Below are 22,751 nucleotides of genomic sequence, written 5' to 3' on the forward strand. Positions count from 1 at the left end.
CGTGCTGGTAGGGATAGAAGACTGCTTCAGAAACACACAGTCAACTATGACTTTGCACATAGTAAGAACGCTATCAATGTTTATTTATCATGTCTTCAAATATTATGGGTACCCTCAGCATAGTGGTTACTGAATAAAATTTAGAAGAACTTTAGCCGCCAGCTTCCTCCAGTCTAAATTTGGGGCAGGAAGAGGTCATTTAAAAATTACATCAAATATGTTTCTATTTACGATGATTCCTATTCCACAAAACTGGGATGTGGGCTTTGATTTCTTGTTTTTTTAAAAAACTGGGAATCAGCATGACTTATTAGAAAAAGAAGAATTACTTAGGGTCAATCTAAGTTGTTAATAGAAAAAGGAATAATGAAATGCCATAATAAAGAGAGAGAGTTTTACAATAGAAAAGTGTCATGATGTTAGGTTTATTAGGAATTTGGAGAGCTATTCCAAGAAAGTGGCAGAAATTCGATCAATTAAGTGAGGTGTACATAAATTGAACTTAATAAAACTGCCTAAATTGCTTCGGAAAAGAAATACTATAGGGAATATATTTTTATTAGTTTTGGGTGAGGATGAATTTGATGATACTGTGAGTCCTTTTCCACTTTTAATCTTGAGTTTCCCATGAAAACCGTCAGGAATAACTTTAGAAATATTATGTGCAACCAAACTAGAGACTGAGGGACCCATATGATCAGCATGTGGTCAGCATTTATAGGAGTAAGAGTGGTTGGCACTACAATAAGGATACAGGCTCCCTGTAGTCTGAAGGAATTTTGACAAGTTACTTAACCATCTGTGCCTCAGTTCCCTCCTTGTGAAGAGATAAAAGATAATATAAGGTAGCACCTGACTTGGCTGCTGGTGAGAACCAAATGAATTCCTGCCTGTTATCTGGAAAGGTAGAAGCTCCACATAACAGAATCCTGGCTCTTTCACATTATATGGTAGAACTATTCCCATGGACCTTCATCACAAATGCCATGGTCTATCCTTGCCTCCAAAAAATTCAAAGAAAGAGAGTTGCCAACTTTCAGTCATACTATGTGTGAATTCAACAAACAACAACAAAATCTCAGAGAACTAGTAATTACTAAGATAAGTAGAGCAAAATAAGTGTGGCTTTAGGACAGTCAGACAATTATGTCTCGATTTTCTATTCATAAAGATTGAATTCACCGGGTGATTATTTAATGCTCCACTTCACTTTGTTAGTACAAAACAATCTTATGAAAAAAGAAGGCACATTTTCATTTTATGTTTCTTAACACAGAGACTTAAAGTCCTAGAATGTGAATATAAACATTAACTCTCCAAAGCATACATCTAACATCCGTTCGATCAGCAAAGATGTGAGATACATTTTGTTGATTTTCTTTACCCATCCTGTTCAGAGAGATTTAACTCATTTGTTTAGTGGAAACAAAAATGCTGATTTACCATCCAAGCAGGCATTAAGTCAGAGATATTTATTAAATCAGACATTATCCCTCCCACCCCAAAGTAAGAATTAACCTATTCTTTGTCCTTATTAAAAATGCTCAGCATTTTAGCACTGGTTTTACGATTTTGTTAAGATAACTGTGGGATTATTTAGCCAGAAAAATGATGCATCTATGTAAGTACAAGACATCTTTACTAAATTGTGAAACAACCCTCTTGTACTTGTATAGATCCTTTATTTTTGCTGGTTAAATAATCGCATAATAAATGTGCGATTATTTACTTACCAGTTACTATCATTTAGGAAGACAGACCTGAGGGTAGGAGGATTTGGGGGGATCATGGAAAGTTCCAGTATCCCACAATCTTCCAGCCAGATCTTGTGGATGATGAATAACCCTCATGTTTTTCATTTTGATATTTCTTGGTCCATACCCATAAAATTTTTCTGCTTTGTATTCATTTTTTAAGTCTACAGCGTTATTGGGATTTTATGCTGACTTCATAACCTTCAGAGTAACCGATCATGGCAAAACATTTCCCTGCTGACAGAAAGCAGCTCTCCCCGACCTTAGTTTTAATGAATACATTTCAAAAAATAAAACATTTATTACCAATAGAAATAAGCATTCCTGAGAGACCTCTCCCAGCAGTAAAGAGTACTTGTTTTTATTATGGAGCCCTGGAGGATACTGAATCTAATGCAACACCAGTTCTGGACTTTCCTGTGCTCTGAATCATTTTGAACTTACCTTTAAGATTCAAGTGACCATGCTCTACTGCTACTTTCCCATTTACTTGCCCTCCTTTCTCACTAGACTGTAGGTTTCTAGAAATGAGGGTGTGTAACTTTTCTCTGTACCTCCAACGCCTAGCCCAGTGTCTGAAACAATATAAGCATAGCATACATTTCTATTGAGACAAGCTATTCATTGGGGTAAGGCAAATACGGAGAGAATGTTTGGAGCAGGGAGGATAATTTGTATATCTTTCGAACACAATATAGATATTCAAAACTCAGGAGACATCAATTTCCCAAAACTTAGAAGTTTCCTAAAAACAAAAAAGCTCTGTAGTAGCAAATGAGGTCTATGCGTAAGAGAGTATTCAGTTAAACAGAAGTCCAAGAGAAAGTAACGGTCATTTCTAAGGCCATAAGATGATTAAAAAATGATAGCAAAGACCAGTTTTCTTTTTTATTGCAAGAAGAACAAATATAAATACCTGTTTTAAGTAGATATGAGGAGTAATTTTCTTCTGAAGAGATAGTGAGTAGTTTATTGAAGCAATTTATATATAACAGGGCTTTCTGAAACATGTAAGTTAGATAACCTTCCCAAATATCTTTCAATGAAGCCTTGTAAAAATATGTGCACACAAACCAAGGATTAGGTCAAACTCCCTTAAGGCATGTCACAATAACTATTTGTGAAAAAGTAAGAAAAAGTAAAAAAATACTTTCTTCTAGAACAGTAAATAAAAGAAAGGTCAATTCTTTATTTTATTATATATGGTTCTGCAAAATAAGTATGGATTCAACTCTGTAAAATAGTTTTACTTTTTGCTAAAGATAAAATATTTAATATGAAAGTGATGGTGGGACACCAAATGTTTGGCTTTCCTTTTGCAATGTATGATATCCAGTTACTGGTGGCCAGCAGTGCATACCCACATCATTCATATGGATGCAGAAAACATCCTTTCACCTCACTGTATCAAGTGATTTATAATTGCCATTTAAAAATAATAAGAGAGGGAGTGTAAGATTTGTGAACCCACTGGGATGCCAAAGGAAAGCTTTCTACTGACCCAAGAAGGGCACTTAGATTTTTATGAACTACTTTAAATATTCATTGTACTTTAATGAATATACCTTTTCTGTAACTAGACATCGTGTTAATATTGTTTTATATGAATGGACTTGCCACACTGATCTGGGGGCGCCAGGATCCGTTTCTGAAGGAGTTAGAAGTCTCAAGCTTGCTAAAACTAGAGATAGTCAGCCTTCCCAGAACTCATTCATCTAGAAAAGGATAATAGTATTTTCACAAATGAAAAGATAGAAGGTGTGGGATTTGGTTGAAGATTAAGTAAATTCTGACTAAGTTAAGACTGGGAGTATTTTGAAATTCCTTAATATGATACTCTCAAAGCTTGAGCGTGCTCAGTCACCTCAGTTGTGTCTATTTGCCACCCCATGGACTGGAGCCTGACAGGTTTCTCAGTCCATGGGATTCTCGAGGCAAGAGTACTGGAGTTGGTTGCCAGGCAAGAGTACTGGAGTTGGTTGCCATGCCCTCCTCTAGAGGATCTTCCTGACCCAGGGATCAAACCTGCATCTCTGATCTCCTACATTTAGTTTCTTTACTACTAGCGCCACCTGGGAAGCTCTTTAAAGTTTAATATGGGACAATTAAAAAGCCAAATAGTTAATTCACTTGATCATTCATTGATTCAATACATATTTCTTTATTTCCTACTACATAACTGTGGTGTTGGAGAAGACTCTTGAGAGTCCCTTGGACTGCAAGGAGATCCAACCAGTCCATCCTAAAGGAGATCAGTCCTGGGTGTTCATTGGAAGGACTGATGTTGAAGCTGAAATTCCAATACTTTGGCCACCTCATGCGAAGAGTTGACTCACTGGAAAAGACCCTGATGCTGGGAAGGATTAGGGGCAGGAGGAGAAGGGAACAACAGAGGATGAGATGGCTGGATGGCATCACCAACTTGATGGACATGAGTTTGGGTGGACTCCAGGAGTTGGTGATGGACAAGGAGGCCTGGCGTGCTGCTATTCATGGGGTTGCAAAGAGTCATACACGGCTGAGCGACTGAACTGAATTGAACATGCTTATTACAAGAATGGGCCAGCAATGAATAGTATTAATGAACTGGTTACAAAGACTATCTCAGGATATGAAGGAATTTAGGTCGTCCTAATGGAAATCAAGGAGCTAATAACAACTTAATAAAAATTCAAAGCCTATACTTGAAATATACTTCTTTGAGCTATCAAGATTCATTTCCTTTGGCTCTATCACCATAATAATAAATATTTACAGCTTTTCTTATTAATCTCCTGGCAGAAGTGTATTAAGAAAGGATGCCTTCTAAAGTGTCAAAGGATATATTTTCCCAATGATTGGCAATCCTGGACATCTTTGGAGCAGAGCAAAATGATTAAGACATCATATTTCTGGCCAATCAATAACAGATTAGGAAATTACAAGAGACAATGAAGTTGTTTACTTTAGCTACAGAGCTCTTGTGGAGGCAGCTTACATGCCAAGGAAATGGTACTGTGATTGTTTGTGTCAAGGCAAATGCTCTCTTTTTTGAGACCCCAGATTAAGACTTGAAGTGGAGGGTCAAAGGAAGCAGTATCATTCCCTTATCCTTTCATCCTATGAATCTGTAAAGGAGGTGAGTAGGACAGGGGAATCTTTTTCTGGTCTAAGGTCTCTCAATATTTCTCAACCTGGTTATCCACTAGAATCATACAAAGAGCTTAAGAAAACACCAATTCTCAGGCCCCTTCTCCAGAGATTCTGATTCAGCTGGTCTGAGGAAGGGACCCAGACATCATTTAATAGGAAAGTTCCTGAAGTGTTCCTTTTGAGAATCATTGAGCTATATCAAATGAAAAGCACTGAAAATTACTTTGTAATAAGACAAGCCACATGGTACTCTTATAAGCTTACTCTTGGATGTGGTCCTTAACAAAGCAATTTACAGCATTTTGTAGTTGGACTATAAATAAACCAGTTCCTTCTAATTTCCATCCAAGGTTTTCCTTGGGACACCTGCTCCCCTGGAACTTGCTGACCTAAATTTGTATCGTGCTTGCATAAGTGCATATACTTATGAAAGCGACATTTTAAATCACGTAAGAAAATGCTCTTTTTTTCAGCTTCTGTTGACAAGCCAGAATATTTTGCTTTCTTCCTTTTGTCTGCTAAGGAATGTGGAAATCAGCTCCAAAAACAGTCCTAGTCTACTCTCAAGATAACAGTAAATGAACAATTAAGTAAATTATGCTACAGTCACTTGCCAGACTTTTGAGCTACCAAAAAATAATAATTATGTAAATTTTTACAGAAAAATTAAACAGTCTCAAGAAAGACATGAACTCTATATAGCAACTACGTACTTTACAGTCAAAGACTGGAAATCAATTGTTTATAGAATTGGTCAGTGGGATTATGAGCAAGGTTTCACCTGGTGTTTTTATGATGTTGATTTAGATTAAAAAGTTACAATTTATTATGAGACCACTAAGTGTCTGAAAATTTCAAGATCTGGAGAGCAGATATTAAAAATACTTCTAATGTCACGTGAAAAATATTAATAATACTTTTTTACGTAGAAAAACTGGGACAAAAACATTAAATAACACATCTAAGGTCATACAGCTAATAAATGATAAAATTAGATTCACACATAGATTTGTCTGTTTCCTTTTTACTACCCTCTTCATCATTATTTAATAATTTCAAAAGAGGGGCTCAATCAATGAGAGCCTCCCTCGTCTGAATCCATTAAAAACTATGACCCACCTCAATAAAAGAAAAAAAAAACATTTGCTGTTTTAAGCTAAATGGGCCACGCTGTCAATGCTTATAACTTTAACATCATCAACAACTTAAGGATGCAGAGCTGAGGGCAAGAAGGGAAGTAAAAATCTTGTGTCAATTTAGTTACCAACTACCAAATTATTTTTTCTGTCAGGAAGACGAGTAGGATAACATCAGTTTATAAACAACATTTTGAGATAAATTAACTAAAAATATAAGTGAACATTGTTTAGCAAGAGACATGCTGATGTGATTAGTTGATAAAAGATGTCTGAAGTTTCATAGCCTAGAGAGGATCTAAGCCCTTAAAAATAATCCCCAAGGGAACAAAGGTTGAAGAGAATGTAATGATAATAAAGTTGAGCAGCCAGTACCAGTTTCGTGTGCTATTCCCTTAGAGAGGTGTGCTTGATCTACAAATAGGGGCCATTAAACTAGAGCAGCCACTGGGCTCCTCACGCCCCCAGGGAGCTTAGCAGGGTGTCTGTCTCCAGGAGCACTTTCTGGTGCCCCACTGACCTTAACCTCAGGCTCCATTGTTCAGTCTCTGCCTTTCCCACCCAGGAGTCTGCTCTAGAGAAATCATCCCCCAAACTGCATTGTGCAAGAAGACCTGGATCCCGGGAAGGGAAAAGTGACTTTTCACCCACTTCTTTCACAATATTGCTTCTGTTTTACGTTTTGGTCTTTTGGCCAGGAGGCATGTGGGATCTTAGTTCCCGATCAAGGTGTCGAATCGGCACCCTCTGCATCACTAGGGAAGTCCTTCCCATCTCTTTCTAAGCAAGAAGTGCAAAATAAGAAAAAAATATATATATATGTACATATATACATATATAATTATATAAGTTTACCCTCAAAAAGTTGATTAAAGTATACAAAAAGATGGTGATTTCTCACTTTACAAATAAAAGGTGACTTGCAGAAAAATTGCAAACAGAAAGTTTATCAGTGCAGCGATGGGGGACTCATTACCCATTTTAAAATTATTTTTGAGGGTAATTTTAGCAGTTCTGTTCAAATGATCCTTTTTTAAAGACTGTTATTTTTCTGAGTGGAACATATGTCACAAGAGAGGATAACAACAGCCCAATAAAAACCTATCTGATTAGTAAAAAAACTTGATAACCTTAAAGAAAAATAAGAAGCATTCTAAATAGCCCATGTACTTAATGCTGTTGCACAAACATTTAAGAGCATGCTTCATCTTTGATTTTAATGCCACGTTTCATACACAGAAAGGGTAACTGATCCTGTCTAGGGGGTTAGCTTTGGCTTGCTAATATTCTCACTGAACACATTTTCACTAACCTGCTGCATCATCTATTTTCTTTCTCCCTCCCTCCCTTCCTTTCTGACATAGGACTTCTGCTCTTCACTTCTTTAACCAATTCCCTTAGTTTTAAGAAATCAATTTCACTCTTTACCATCACATGAATAGAAATGGTAAAATCTCTTACTTTACATTTTACGACCTTTAGTATTTCTGCTTAGAAAGTGTTAAACTGTTAGTCTCTCAGTCATGTCTGACTCTTGGCGACCTCATGGACTGTGGTCCATCAGGCTCCGCTGTCCATGGGATTCTCCAGGCAAGAAAACTGGAGTGGGTAGCCATTCCCTTCTCCAGGGGATCTTCTTGATCCGCGGATAAACCCAGGTCTCGAGCATCACAGGCAGATTCTTAACCATCTGAGCCACTAAGAAAGATGCATTTCTGCTTATGCTACTCTCAGTCCTCCATTAAGCATGGGTAGCTAAACAAATATCCTTCTCTCCAATCTAATGATTCTTAAAATTGAGTAATTGAGGGACCCTTTTAAAAAAGAAGTAAACGAAAGTCTTCTGAAACCATAGTGTTTACTGAAATTATTTTATATATCATAAACTGATGTTTTCAGTATAGATATGGTTCTGGAAAATGTGGGCAGTTTTTTTTCTTTTTTATATTTTTAAAAATTGAGATAGAAGTGACATATCACTACATTAGTTTTAGGTGTACAATATAATGATTTGACATGTGTGTATATTGCATTAGTTAACATCCGTCTTTTAGTAACCTTCAAATATACAATACAGCATTGCTAACTATAGTCACTATGCTGCACACTGTACCCTCAAGACTTATCTTATAACTTAGTTTCCTTAATTATATTTCCACTTTTGTATAAATATTTTCATTTTCTCACAGATAGAATAAAAAACAAAAGACATCTTCTAAATGGAATATTTATTTAGTGCAGTCTTGGATAGGTTTCTTTCATTTATCCATTCAATTTTCATTTCACTAGCAAATGAAGGCTTGGAACTATTAAAACAACCAGTGTAAGTTAGTTTCCTCAGGACAGAATACAGATATGAAGTCATATCAAAAGGAACTTAAATTTCATCTGCTTGCATCCCTACTTAAATAAGACAGAAACTCTGGCCCCTGAAAACTTTAACTCATTCTGGGAGTCTTTAGAATATCTTTGTGCTGTGCTGTGCTAAGTCATTTTGGTCGTGTCCGACTCTGTGCCATCCCATGGACGGTAGCCCACTAGGCTTCTCTGTCCATAGGATTCTCCAGGCACGAATACTAGAGAGGGTTGCAATGCCCTTCTCCACGGGATCTTCCCAACTGAGGGATCGAGCCTTCGTCTCTTATATCTCCTGCATTGGCAGGCAGGTTCTTTACCACTAGCATCACCTGGGAAGCCCCTAATATTTTTATTATTTCCCAAATTGGCTTTCATGCTCTGCTCTTTGGCCCCCTGGCTGATGGTGACTCCTGTGCATTAGAACCGGTGCTAGTCCCCTGGCATTCTGAAATCTGTGCGTGGGTCTTCAGATGTGATTTTGTGAGTTCCCACTGTGCTACGCTGCCAGATAAAATACAGGATGCTTAGTTAAATCTGAATTTCAGATAAGTGAAAAATGCAATATTTAGAACATACTTATATTAAAAATGTAAATTTTTGTTTACCCCAAATTCTAATTTAACTGGATGTCCTATATTTTTATTTGCTAAATCTGGTAACCCTACCAGGTGTTCAAGCCACCTCCCTGCAGGCACTCCTGAGCTGAAGTCACACGTGTACTGTGTACAGGTGGAGAAAGACTCTCCCTATTCTGGTGGCCTCTTGTTTCCTAAGCCCCAAGCAATCTTGCTCGTGGCTCATACATCTCAGGACTACTCGGAGAGGCAATTTTCAATGACTTCACCAGTAGCGATCTCTCTTTAAGGTTTAGGCACAGCCATAGAAGGGGAAGGGGATGACAGAGGATGAGATGGTTGGACGGCATCACCGACTTGATGGACATGAGCTGGAGCAAGATTCAATGGACAGGGAGGCCTGGCGTGCTGCAGTCCATGGGGTCGTAAAGAGTTGGACATGAATGAGCAATTGAACTGAACTGATAGAAGGGGAAGCTGGCTGGGATGGGCTTTTTTTCCTGTTTCTTTGCAACTTCCCCACATACCAGCTGGCTCCACATAGGCAAATCAATGTATGTAGTGAAAGCTACCATCAGGCACATACAGTTTAACAAAAACTTCTTAAAAATCTATAATACAAGTCAGAGTGAGATTAAGGAAATTTCCATCAGAGTACCTCTTAAAGTGTATAAAAGAGGTTTCTACCTTTGGAGCCATTTTGGAGAAGTTCCACAGAAAAAGTAACTTTTAAGAGATGTGAATTTGACAGTGCGAAAGAAATTCCAAGCAAAAGGAACATTACGAATGAAGGTAAGAAAACAGGAAAATTGAGGGTGGGTTTGCTTTGGTGTGGTTGCTACATAAGATGTACTGCAACCTGAAACTTCAAATAAAGTTGGAGGCCTGGCTAAGCAAAGTTCTCAGTGGCTATGGTCAGGAGTTTGCCATTTCTTCTCTAGGCAATGAGAAACTCTTGCAGAATTTGGTCAGAGGAAAATATTATCAAGAGAAGTAGATGACCCTATTACACAGGTTAGGTTCCAGGTGTGAGAAATCATCTGATAGAGATTAGATTATTGCCTAGATAAAACAGGTACAAGGTAATGAAAACCCAAGGGAGAGACAGAAAGAAAAGGAAAATAAATTTGACAAGAAGAACTTAGTCTTCAACCTTGGTAATCCATTATAATCACCAGAGGAGATTTAAAAAATTTCATTGTCCATGCCACCTCTTGACTAAGAATCTCTGGAGATAAGATCCACGCATCAACATTCTTAAAGCTCCCTCATGATTGCTACACTCAGCCAAGACTGAACATCTCTTCTGCAGAAGAGAAGTTCTCCTATTTCAGCAGGAGTCAGAAGCACCTGGAGGGCTTGTTGGACCCGATCCTCAGTTTCAGCAGATCTGGAACCAGGTCCAAGAATGCGCATTTCTAACAAGTTTTCGGGCGATTGGGATGCTGTTGATCTAAGGGCCATCTTGGCCTAGAATGAATCAGCTCCTACTGTTTATACGTCTGGGCTGGGTGGGAGTCGAGGGAAGGGAAGAGTTAATCATAGTGACTGAGCCCGAGTAAATGACAGAATAAAGATGCCATTCAAAGAGTTATAGACCTGGAAGAAAACTGATGTTTGGCTTGAATGAGAATATTGTGAGAACACACCAGGAAAAAGACTGATCCACGGGAATAATCATAACTATGGAAGTAGCAAGGGGAGTCAGCCAGAAAGAAGCAGAGAACCATCAGAGATATAAGAGGAGAACCAGAATGTCACAGAAACCCAGAGGGAAGAAAGAGGTCAAGGCTAGCTGTGCTGAAAATGACAAGAATATACAACTTCTGAGATATTTCCAGACCCAGTGGACACTGAAACCAAGGTGTCACAGTTTCCTTATTTGCTCTTTACTGTCCTTAGCAAAGACATGTCACATTCAGAATGAAGGCAGCTCAAGTTCTTTGGAACAAAAATCAGAGGAATCTATGCCCGTCATACTCTACTTACTAAGGAAATAGCAATGACTATAATAGGACAGAAACAACTTCAGTTTTGAAGACTGAAACAAAAAGATTTTCATCTAATCAAGAGTTCACTATAGAGAATGGACTGGTGGTTGTCAACAGGGAGGGAAGTGGGAGAAGGTTGGAATGGGAGTTTGGGATTAGCACATGCAAAACGCTATATATAGAATGGATAAACAAGGTCCTTTTGTATAGCATGGGAAACTATATTCAATATCTTGTGATAAAGCATAATAGAAAGAAATATGAAAAACAATATATATATTATTACTGAGTCACTTTGCTGTACAGTAGTAAATAACACATTGCAATTCATCTGTCTTTCAATAAAAGATAAATTTAAAAAAAGAATTCACAAGAAAAATCAATTAACCAACTCGGAATAAGGGCAGAATATCAGTGCTCGATGAGCTAAGCTGAGAGCATTTGTTAAGAGTTTGCAAAGAATCAGGTACTGTTCTAAGTGCTTTATACTCTTCCTCCTCAGTGTGGTTCAAGGACCAGAGGCCTCAGCTTGCTAGAAATGTAGAATTTCACTCCATCCCAGACTTATTAAATCAGAATCTGCATTTTTATCAAGCTCTCCAGATGACAATCAGAATTTGAGAAGCCCTTCTTTAAGTATCATACACTTAGTTAGCCAACTTAATGATAAGAAGTCGGGGCTATGATGATAGAACTGAGTTACAGAGAAGTTAAAACATTTGAACAAAGTCATAGAGCTAATGGAACAGAGTAAAGCGGTAAACTGGACCATCAAGCTTCACAGATCTTGATCTAAATTGTGTGACACCAACTCTTAAGAAATTCTCAGCACAGCCCTTAGCACCTTCACCATGACAACATTTTCCCTCCATCCCCAGTGGCTGTCATTCAATGTACCTACGGTACTAGGTCCTACTTTGCCCACTCTTGCTTCCACCATCTAACCTCGACATCAGCTCACAGTTCCTTCCTCAAGAAAGTCATTTCTAAGAGCCCACGACTTGGTATCCTCCTCTCACTGTCGGTGTGTGTCCTCAGTCCTTTGTGACCCCAGGGACTGTAGCCCGCCAAGCTCCTCTGTCCATGAAATTTTCCCTCTCACAGCACCAGGCAATTTTCCTCTGATAATCTGTAATGATACATTTCTCTGATTTTTGTCTTTTGTATTAGACTCAAGCACCTGGAGGGTCACGCATCACGTCTCTTTTTGTTCTTCACTCGGTCTCCAGCACCCAACACAGGGCGTGGCACAGAGCAGACACAATCTGTTACGTTAGTTGAATGGCTTTAAAAAATTTTTTTTTATTGAAGGATAACTGCTTTACAGAATTTTGGTGTTTTCTGTCAAACCTCAATATGAATCAGCCATAGGTATACCTATAGTTGAATGGCTTGGAGTCTAATGTACACCTCACCTACTTTAGTATGATCCACAGTGACAATCAGAACTGAACATTCTCTTCCTCCACATAATCAAGAAACCTGGTGAGGTGAGAGAACAGACTTGAATGTTCAAAGGGCAGAGAGAACTTTGAGGCTGAGTGCTCAATGTCCAGGCAAGCCTCCATCTACCTTGAACACCTGGAACTGCTTTCAGACCCTCCTGAAGCTATAAGAACCCTTTAAACAGATTTCTGTTTTCCAGAAGCCGAGTCATCCTCTGCCTTTAGCATTTGAGACAGCAGAGGGAAATAAGCGTGGCCCAGATGAAGCCTCTTCTTGTAGGGAGGGGAACTCTGAAGGGAAAACATCGGTTGTTCCAATGCAAAGCCTGTAACTAAATAGACTCATTCATTTTAAGTGCTGCTCATCAGGTACCTTTCAGAGGCCCTGAATTTCCCTGAATTACAGAGAATGAGCCTTGATTTCAATGAATGGCTCTGCCGAAATAATCCTGTCTGAGAAAGGCATGGATTGCAAAGCCACTTCAAAAATCCGCTCCACTCTAATTTTGTGTTTCACTTTCCCCAAATACCCTTGTGCCTATGTATAGTTCCTATACCTTGTGTTCTCATATAATATTAACATGATTAGGCTAACGAAGGCTTAATGCTGCTACTGTTGTAAACTAATCGCAAAGAGGCTTGAGAAAACTGCTTCTGATTTTTTTTCTTAAAGACGTGGTTAGATTTAATTTCAACGTTTTTGGAAAATATTGACCGACAGTAATCCGCTTTAAGCTCAACCAGGTGATGGGCCCGACCACAGAGGATAATGGTGAGCCTTTCTCAGTGTGGACTAGCTGCTTGATAATTCTCCAGGTATTTCTCTAACGTCTCTCTCACATGTCTACAGGAGATGGGTGCGGGCTCAATTACTGAATTTTTTAAGGGTGTTTTTGGTCTAAGTCGACATACGTGACTTCAAACTCAAACTGTGAATAGGGAACACTAATGTCAACTTTGCGTCTGAGACTTGAGTTTCCCAAACTCTCAGGGGCCTATGAATCACTTGGGGAGCTAGTTAAAACACAGGTTCTGGTCAGTAGGTCTGTGGTGAGACTTGGGATATTTCCATTCCCAGTGAGTTCCCCCAGGGATGCTGATACCACTGGTCCATATACAACACTTTGAGGAACAAGGTTTTAGAAACAAAAAGAAATTAATTTTGTAGCTTACAATGTAGCTTGGCATGCTTTTAAGTCAGAAGCATTGCCGTAATGTTTCTGGGCGCTAGGGCTGTGATAGCTGTTTCCCTGTTCCCTAGCAGCCTAGCAGAAACAATCCAGAAATAGGAGTCATTTCCACGACTCCATGCGGAGGGGGCTTGACCTGTCTGTTGAACTAAGTTAGGGAAGAAACAGACTTGCTGTTTAATCTAGAACTGTCTCGTGCAAATCCAGAATCTTGGAATTTCCAAATTTCTCCATTAAACATGCTGATAATGAGCATGTGAAGAAATGTCTGGATTTGTTTGGAATAGGTATGCACATCTGCTGATCGATCAACTCTAAACTGAGATAAAAGCAATGTGTTCCAATCATGTCCAATAGACATTTCTCCAGGCAAGAATACTGGAGTGAGTAGCCATTCCCTTCCCCAGGGGATCTTCCCAGTTCAGGGATCAAACCCCAGTCTCTGGCATTGCAGGTGGATTCTTTACCATCTGAGCCACCAGAGAAGCCCTATCATGCTGTGAGGGCTAATGGGTTAAAACGAAAATATTCTCCTAACACAATGTATTTTGAAAAGCACAACACCATGACTTGTTTCAGTTACAATAGCATTAAAGTAGAAAAGATGAAGGAAAAAGCTATTAAATTTAAGTATTGCTTAAAGCAATACTTAAGAGCAGTAAGAGCAAAGGAATGTTTGTTATTTTCTTTGTTTAGGGGCAGACATGGCTCCAGGCCCTCCTACACTTCCGTCTTGCTCTGTTTATCCTTTTGACTTCTCCCCACCCCAACCCCTTGGTGGTTCTGAACCACTGATATCAGCTCAGCTGAGGGTAAGAAAATTAGAACGGAGAAAATCATTTCTCTGCTTTCTAAAAAATTCTTCCTTAATCCTTGAATTCCAAAGCTATGGAAAGAAGCATGAATAAGTACTTACGAAATTTACTTCATTTAGTTTAAAGTAGGTCTTTGTTGAAGCCAAAGAGCAGAATCTGTGTCCCAATACCAGGCCAGATTTTTGCCCACCTGGTTGCTCAGAAAAGTTTAATGCCTGAACTGATCCGGATACAGTGGCTTGGAAATATATGTACAGCTAGTTAGGAAACTATGATTATTGCTTAACAGCATAGTTCAAATCTAACTAATTAAGACATCTACTTCACTCCAGAGAAGAAATATTCTAGAACATATCCCCAGACCCACTGTGATGATATTTATCTATGGCACGGTGGAACGTCACAGAGAAATCTCAGAGCTTGAAACACAGATTGGGGATGAGACTTGTCCAATGTCACATAACTGGTCTTTACAGAACTGGGGTTAGAACTCAGGTCTCCTGAATATTTCTCAATTTAGTCTGCATTGCATTATCCCATGATATCTCATCAATTCTTTTTCCTGATGCCAGTTTTAAACAAGACTCAAGCCTGTCTGGCACATAAGACCCTGGCTCAGAACTCGGTCACCTGCCAGTCTTCCCCACTCTCAGTGGATCATCAGTTTGTTCTGAGTTGATATGAAATAATATGAAAGGTGAAATCACATGTCGGTAAGGAATCTGTTAAATCGTTTGCGGCAAATCCATGTACGATACGGATGGCAGACAGATACTACCTGCTCAGTCGTGTCCAACTATTTTCGATCCCATGGACCAGAGCCCACCAGGCTCCTCTGTCCATGGATTTCTCCAGGCAAGAAGCCTGAGTGCATTGCCATTTCCTCCTTCAGGGGATCTGCTAGACCTGGGGATTGAACCCTGCGTCTTTTGCACTGGCAGGCAGATTCTTTACCACTACAGCACCTGGGTCAACATCAGAGTTTACTCAGACTGGGAGCATTACTCCCTTACGAGTTAGTAAAGGAAAAGAAGCTTCACTACATCTTCATCTGGGCTGGTCTCTCCCGTAAGCAAGGGGACTGGTATGAAACAGCAGTGGTCACAGTGCGGATTTGAGATGGCTTGGGAGTTACAACCCTACTTCTTCCTTAGCACAAGGCGTTGCTGTCACAGAGAAAGGTGCAGGATATGCAAGGACCCAATACAGTATTCAGGGTTAAAAATATAAACTTCAGTGTCAGACAGGCCTGGATTTAAAGCCCAGCTCCAACATGAACTACCATGGGGACCTCTTAAAATCTACTTAATCTCCTGGTCTTGAGGTTTAGGTTCCCAACTCATAAAATGGGAATAAAAATATTCTTCCTGATTCATAAGCTTGCAAAAATGACATGCTGTGTATGAAATACCACATCAGTTAAGACACAAACTAAGCATTCAATAAGGTAGTAATTTTTTCCCATTATTAAGAGAGAGAGTCAAGAATGCAAACAAATCTAAGAGAAGATCCTGACGTAGCTAGTTTTTAAGGTTTTAGAATGAATTAGGGAACGGAGTCTGTGGAATAGCTTTTCTTGGAAATCTTTAAAAGTAATGCTTGGTTTTTACTTTCCATGTTGGCTTAAATTGCCCTTCCATTGAGATTGGAACTAAATAATTAATGGCAACAGCTTCCAAATTGGGAAGATGTACTCAAAATGTACTCAAGATGTGCCCAGGGAAACACTCGTTTAAGAAGCAGGAAAATCTATCTTTGTTCCTCTTCTTAATGTGGTACCTTGGAAAATATATGCCTCACTTAAACACCTGTTCAGAGGTATGTATTAATGGAATTCAATGGGAAGAACAGGCTGCAGGGGATTGCCTCACTTCTTTCTTACCATTTGCCATGGACCACATTTCTCTGCTTCTTCACTTTCCCTTTTTCAGTGGCAAAATTAAAGAAACAGGGACATATGGAAGTTGGTACTTTCTTAGAACTAGCCAGATGGAAAAGTGAAGTCATGATGGCCTACCTAAGAAGTAAGGAAATATTACCTGTAACCACCTGAGCCCCTTGAATTATAATGATAATATTTTTTGAAGTCCAGAGCAGTCCTTGCTTAAGGATTTTGAGTGCCTGTCTCATTTTAACCAGGAGACTAGTTCCAACACTATGTGTTTAATTTCAAAATTCAGCCTGGCTACACTGTATCAATTTATACAATATATATGTTTAAATAAGTGGGGAAAAAATGGCCCCTGAATTAGTAGGGTCCAAAAATTTACAGAAATCTGGAGAGTGTAGAGGATATCTTCAAAGTAAAAGCACATCATAGAGGTTTGCAGATTCATGATAGCTTTGTGATGTTACAGTATAAATGAACTCATTAGTCAATAGACTAATCAATGATGTAAATACCGCCTGCATACAACTGTACAGGTTGGAATGGGGGATGTGAATAGTACAGCAGGAATGTAAGGCTTGACCTTTGTGCCTACTCAGGGATATAATAACATAAAGATTATAACGACAGGCACAATTGTAGAGTTTGTATTATATAGGTATAGGGATTTCAGATTCTGGCACCTTTCCTACACAGCTTTTGAAAGTGTATATGTTTCATTTCTTCTGTAGTATTCTAAGCTGACTGCTCCTTTTTTCATATCATCCTTATCTGAACCTCTCTTTGGAATTCCATAGCCGCAACTTTCTGTGTTCCTGCCTGTCTGGATCACCTTGTCAAGATAATCATGTTTATCAGAAGTTCTAAACCTTTCTGTGCTCAGAACTACTTGGGTGTCTTAATGATATTTGGAAAATGTCCTTCCAATTGTCATAACCTAAGCTTTCTGGCCTCTCTTTTCTGTCAATCAGTGTTTATACATCTTCAGACTATCTCCAGGCTCTGACCTACTGCTCCTTTTATATCAGGAGATTGGCAGTTCCTCTTCACACCATCCTGCCCCTGCTATTTATTTTGCATTTTCCCTCAACTATTGATTCTCTGTCCACCAAGGACATTATCCAGCACTGAAATTTCCCGTACTGGCCAGAGTTAGGAAGATTGGTGACCCAAGTGCAACAGATGAAAGCAACATTAACTAAAGGGCCAAAAATTGTGAAGATAAAATTTCTCTCAAATATCATACAACAGAAGTTCTCAAAGTTTACTGTGGGTCAGCATCCTAGAGACATTCTTTGAGCATCACTGTCACAAATGAATTAAATTCATTTCCATTTCACATATAAACAAAACAAAATGCCACTCTGCTCTATGCCAGGGAGTTCTTCACCTGAAAGTCCCTGGAGACTCTGACAGGATTCTAAGAATCCCTGGAATTCCACCAATTGTATTTTATATTACATTAGCATGTGTGAAGATCTGGATGCTTCAGAGACCCCACTGCTCTCAGAAAGTGAAAGCGTTAGTCGCTCAGTCATGTCCAACTCTTTGTGACCCCACGGTATGGCCAAAGAATTCTCCAGGCAAGAATACTGGAGTTGGTTGCCATTCCATTTTACAGGGGATCTTCCCAACTCGGGGATCGAACCCGGGTCTCCTGCATTGCAGGCAGATTCTTTACCATCTGAGCTACCAGGGAAACCCATTGCTCTCAGAAGATTCTGAAATAATTCATTTACCCAAAAATAGCTTAAGGATCCCACTAACTGCTGGCAGAGAGAGTCAAGCCAATACACTGGAGGAGAAGCTGATATTATTGATAGAATGTAGCAGAAAAAAGGCTTTATAGATCAGAGAGCCAGTGTATGATTCTCCTGTTCTTAGCAGAATAATTCCACTAGTATTACATGGCTCTTTGTAATCAATTACTCCATTCTTTTATGATTATCCACTGATTTCTATCAAGATGTAGATCAACCAACCAATCAGCCGGAAAGTTTAGATGGAGCACCTCTGGACCCAAAGATTAGAGTCCTTGCTTACAGATAATCAAGAGAAGGGCCTTGACATCAATGATTAAGAACCCTGAGGGTAAGAACCTTGCTTTTCTGGCTCCAGAATTTGTCCCATGTACCTAGAAGAGCACCCAGTAAATCAGAGGAGTACAGTCAGTCATTATTAAAGAGGTGAATTAGAGACCTCAGGGGTTTGTACTGTACATATCATAATGATAGTGCCAGATAAACAAAATGCCCATGGTGGCTGATTGGACAAAGCCCTTACACCTGGAGAGTACTGCTGACTAAAGCAAATAAGGGGCTCAACTAAGACTGCATATTAATAAATTGCAAACTTGCTTCATAGGGAAAACAAATTGAAATTTAAATATGTCACAATTTCAAATCTTTCTTTACACCCGATGTTTGACATAGGAAAGAACTCAGTTAAAGACTGTAGGTGAAGATCACCTCTTCACCGCATCCTTCTCTCGAGCAAGCGATAATGTTGATGGCAAAGGGTTTGGGAAATGGAAAGCATGCGACCCGACCACATCTATTCATCATGCTCCCTTCGATAAGGGTGAGGCAGGCGAGCCTTTACCTAGACTTCAAGTTGATGAATCATCTGTCTAGTCTCACTAAACCCCAAGGGACGGCTCCTGCAAACAAGGGGCTGAAACCTTGTCAGCCTCTGGATCCATAAACAAGGCCAATATGTTAAAAGGAGGCAGGTTATGGGATTTTCTGAGGAATCCTTAGTTTCAAAGTGCATTAACTTCTCCTTCAATTCAGGAACAAGAGCCCTTTGCCTCAAAAATCCTGAGAAATTTATTCTTCTAAACTGAGTACAGATGTTGACCATCTAACAAATTAATAGAAATATTAGCCATTTCCTATACTTGGCCACCCATTCGTTGAAACTGGGATCCTTCCTATTCCATGATTTCCCTAGAAGCATGCACACATCCTCATACACATTAGAAGAAAGAAAATTCCTTCTTCTTGGGAAGCACCTGTCTTGGGAATTCTTGACTGTACAGCCTCTGAGCTGCTTAGGGCTGAGCATACAAATGGTGCAGTGACTCTTTTGGAAGTCACATTTGTCCCTGAAACTTCAGTCACCTGGAGACTGCATGCCTCCTTGCCTGCAGCAGCTCAATTCTGACAGTGTGGAATGAGTTTAGAAATCTCATTTGAGCAACAAAATCTGAATCTCGAGTTTAAACAGTACCATCTATTTAATGCCGGAATTATCATTCGTGGCAACTTCTGCTGACTGTGGAATTTTTTCTTTTGCTATTGAGCTATTATAATAATCTTGCTTTGGTTTGGATTTAGTGTCTGTGTGTGGGGGGGTGGGGGGTGGGGAGGAAATAACAGGACTCAGTTAACTACTACCTCAGTTAGCTGCACATCTCCATTTTCACACAGAGAAAATTCCTGCTTCTTTCCCTGTGCAAACACACATACACCTAATTCCTGGAATCCTTACCCATTCACACCCACTGCTTTCAGACACACACTCGCAGGGCAGCGAAGCACAAACTCCCTACATGTCAAAATCAAGCAAGGCTGAAGATGTAAAGGGGTGGATACGCGATGTGTAATCAGTAATAAGAAATACATCGAGCCCCAGAATGAAAAGAAATCCCCCAAATTGTTCAGGATTCCCCCTCCCCCTTTCATTCACTGATTTATTAACCCTGAACAAAGATGTAATTGCAGGGTCTCAGAAACAACTTTTTTTTTTTCGTCCATTTTTTTTTTTTTTCATTTTTGGCATTTGTTTGGCTTTGAATTGCTTAATATCTAGTTATGCCATTTATTGCCTCTTTTCTTCACTTGGTTGCCCATCGTTCCCCACCGCCCCCCCCAAATGAAAGAAGCATCAGCTTCTGAGTCTTAAGGATGAGACCTCTGCATTTTCTTTGCTTGTTTAGGGCAAGAAATGAAGCGCTGCCTCTTTAATTGGCAGAAGCATGCAGGAGGAGCATACCTTTAATTTAGTGTTGGGATACCTCACTTGTACCCTGGCTGTTGTCTTATTGGAGACGGCAGCCTGCCTGAGATCCTCTAGCACTGAAATAATATCATCCAGCACGCATTTCTTATCCTGATTTCTCAACACACACAGATGGGAAAAAGTATAATTATAGCCCTTGTGGTTCACCTTCATTTCCAGCACGGCTCGGTGGGTCTGCAGGATCCCCTCAGCTTGGAGCAAAATATTGTCCCCGGGTGGGGAGAGGAGGATCACCCTGCCATACCTCCCGGGGGTGTGTAAGTCCGAATAGAGCTGGCTTTTGGACTGGTCCAGGGGGAAAAGGCTGCTGGCCAGGCTGCGCTCGATCTTGGCCAGGCTGTGGCTGGGAGCGACCAGGCGCTCCAGGTCGCCCTCGGGTTGGAAGCGGTTGAGCGCGCTGAGGCCGAAGGTGATGGTCAGGACTGCGGGCACGGTGAGGAAAAAGACCGGGTGCCGGCTCACGCACAAGCCCAGCCTGTGGCAGAACGACTGGAGCCCTCTGCGAAGCACCTGCCGCAGCATCCTCCACCAAATCCAGCTCGCAGGCGCTCCCGGCCGTCTTAAAAAGCACATGTGACATGTGTAAGCGCCGGGCTACCCCCCTTCTCTCCACGCCCCCCCCCGCCCCGTCTCACCCCCTCCGGGTCGGCCCCCCGCCCCACAGCCGCCGCCGCCTCCCCGCCCCCTCCGCGCTCCCCGCGCCCCCCCTCTCCTCCGCCAGGTCTTTCCCCGGCCCCACCTCCATGCGCTCCTACTACTCTTTCAAACACTGCAGCAAGTTGCAGCAAGGCGGGCAGATAGAGACCGCGCGCGCGCGTGGGGGCGGCCGGCGGGCGCTGCGAGGGGCCCCGGGCCCACCCCTCCCCGCCGCCCTGCCGCCCGCCCCGGCCGCCTCCCGCGCCCCCTTCTCACCGCATGAGCAGCGATCCCGCGGTCTAGCCCTTCATCTCGGTGCTGCAGTCCCCCGGTATCCCTCGCTGGAGCTGGTTCCGTGCGGAGCGTCCCACAGATGTGAATTTCCTCTCCGTCCCGGTGGGGTTCGGCGCCTAACTGGAACCATGTGGCTCGGTGTTGTAAGAAGCAGACATGTGCCCCACGAAGGCGGGGGGCGGGAGGAGGGAGAAAGGAAGGGCCGGAGCGGGGGATGGAGCTAAGCTTTTCCTTTTTTTAAGAGGGTAACAGTTATTTTTAGAGTTTTGTTTTCCCTCTTCCTCCTTGCCCTCTGGACTGAATGGAAGAGGAGATGGGGAAGGCGCCGCCGGCCCATTGGAGCGGTGGAGAGGAGAGCCTAAAAAGGAGGATGGGGGGGGCCTGGAGGAGGGACTCGAGGGCTTCCGGAGAAGGCAGCCTTTTCGCCCCTCCAGTTTTCCTGTGCTCTCGAATTCGGCTTGTCGGACCAAGGAAAGGAGCTGAGAGGATGATGCTGCATTTTTAACACACCACAAAGCATGCAAGGGATTTCCTTGCAAAGCATTCCACGCTGTCTTTCCCCAGGCTGCAGAGACCCCATCTATTGGCGGTGCGTTGGGGCTCTTGGGATCCTTCCTTGCTCTGGTGATTGGAGAGGAGGCATTTGCCAATAGCAGTCGCCTGTGGCTTCGGGGTGTGTGTGTGTGTGTGTGTGTGTGTGTGTGTGTGTGTGTGTTGGAAGTGAAGATCCGCAGGCAATATGTGGTTTCTGATAAATTATTGCATTCACTTCCGTACTTTTGAAGTTTAGGACCAAAAGTTCCTAAACTGGTTTTAGTCTTTTTCTCCCATTTCCCCGTCTGTCGCTCATCCTTGAGGACTGAGAACGTACCTGATTTTTCCCCTCGGAGTGAAATTCCAGAAACAAACGTTTTGGGACGCCTAACGCCTAGTCTTTGTTTGAAGAAAGAAGGTGAACTAGGTAGAGGGGATACACATTGGAGTCAATTAATGTATTAAACAGTCACCTTCGCCATATGGAAAAGAAAACCCCCAGGTCCTCCCTCAGTATATACCCTCCACAGTGTGAAGGTGAAGAACCTTTACCTGCAAATCAGATCCATTTCAAAAGCTTTAATAAGTGTGTATATGTTGTTTACTATCTATCGGGACTTTCACAAATTCATGTTCTAGAAAGAATAGGAAGAAATTTTGAGGGCAGGTTCTAAAGTTTGATGGTGAACTGGAGGTCTGCTCTCCAAAGTTTCTGTTCTTTTTGCGCTGACCTAATAGAGATGATTTCACTCACACTCTCTTAATCACATCCTTCACAGATGCTTAGAGATGCACCCATCGAAGCATGCTGCTGCTGCTAAGTCGCTTCAGTTGTGTCCAACTCTGTGTGACCCCATAGACTGCAGCCCACCAGGCTCCGCCCTCCCAGGGATTCTCCAGGCAAGAACACTGGAGTGGGTTGCCATTTCCTTCTCCAATGCATGAAAGTGAAAAATGACGGTGAAGTCGCTCAGTCATAT

General features: G+C 41.1%; 1 protein-coding gene across 6 annotated transcripts in view; it reads right to left on the reverse strand.

Annotated features, from left to right (window-relative positions):
- Positions 1-22,671, reverse strand: part of PTCHD4 (patched domain containing 4) — a 191,174-nt gene extending 168,503 nt beyond the window's left edge. For 2 of the 6 annotated variants that reach the window (XR_014063302.1, XM_081523714.1), the window contains exons 1-2: positions 21,220-21,710; positions 20,455-20,866 (exon numbers count right to left, since the gene is read on the reverse strand). Coding sequence is in view for 4 of the 6 variants with exons in the window: in XM_081523714.1 (XP_081379840.1) it covers positions 20,455-20,866; positions 21,220-21,224 (417 nt within the window). In the remaining 2 variants the exon portion in view is untranslated. Of the gene's footprint in view, positions 1-20,280; positions 20,881-21,219 lie in introns of those variants that run through there. The other 4 variants (XR_014063301.1, XM_081523713.1, XM_081523711.1 and 1 more) reach the window with 3 other exon arrangements.
- Between the last annotated feature and the right edge of the window lie 80 nt (positions 22,672-22,751).

This window comes from Giraffa tippelskirchi, chromosome 8, assembly GCF_054371585.1.
Source record: "Giraffa tippelskirchi isolate mGirTip1 chromosome 8, T2T-mGirTip1v1.2.pri, whole genome shotgun sequence".
Lineage (NCBI taxonomy): Eukaryota > Metazoa > Chordata > Mammalia > Artiodactyla > Giraffidae > Giraffa > Giraffa tippelskirchi.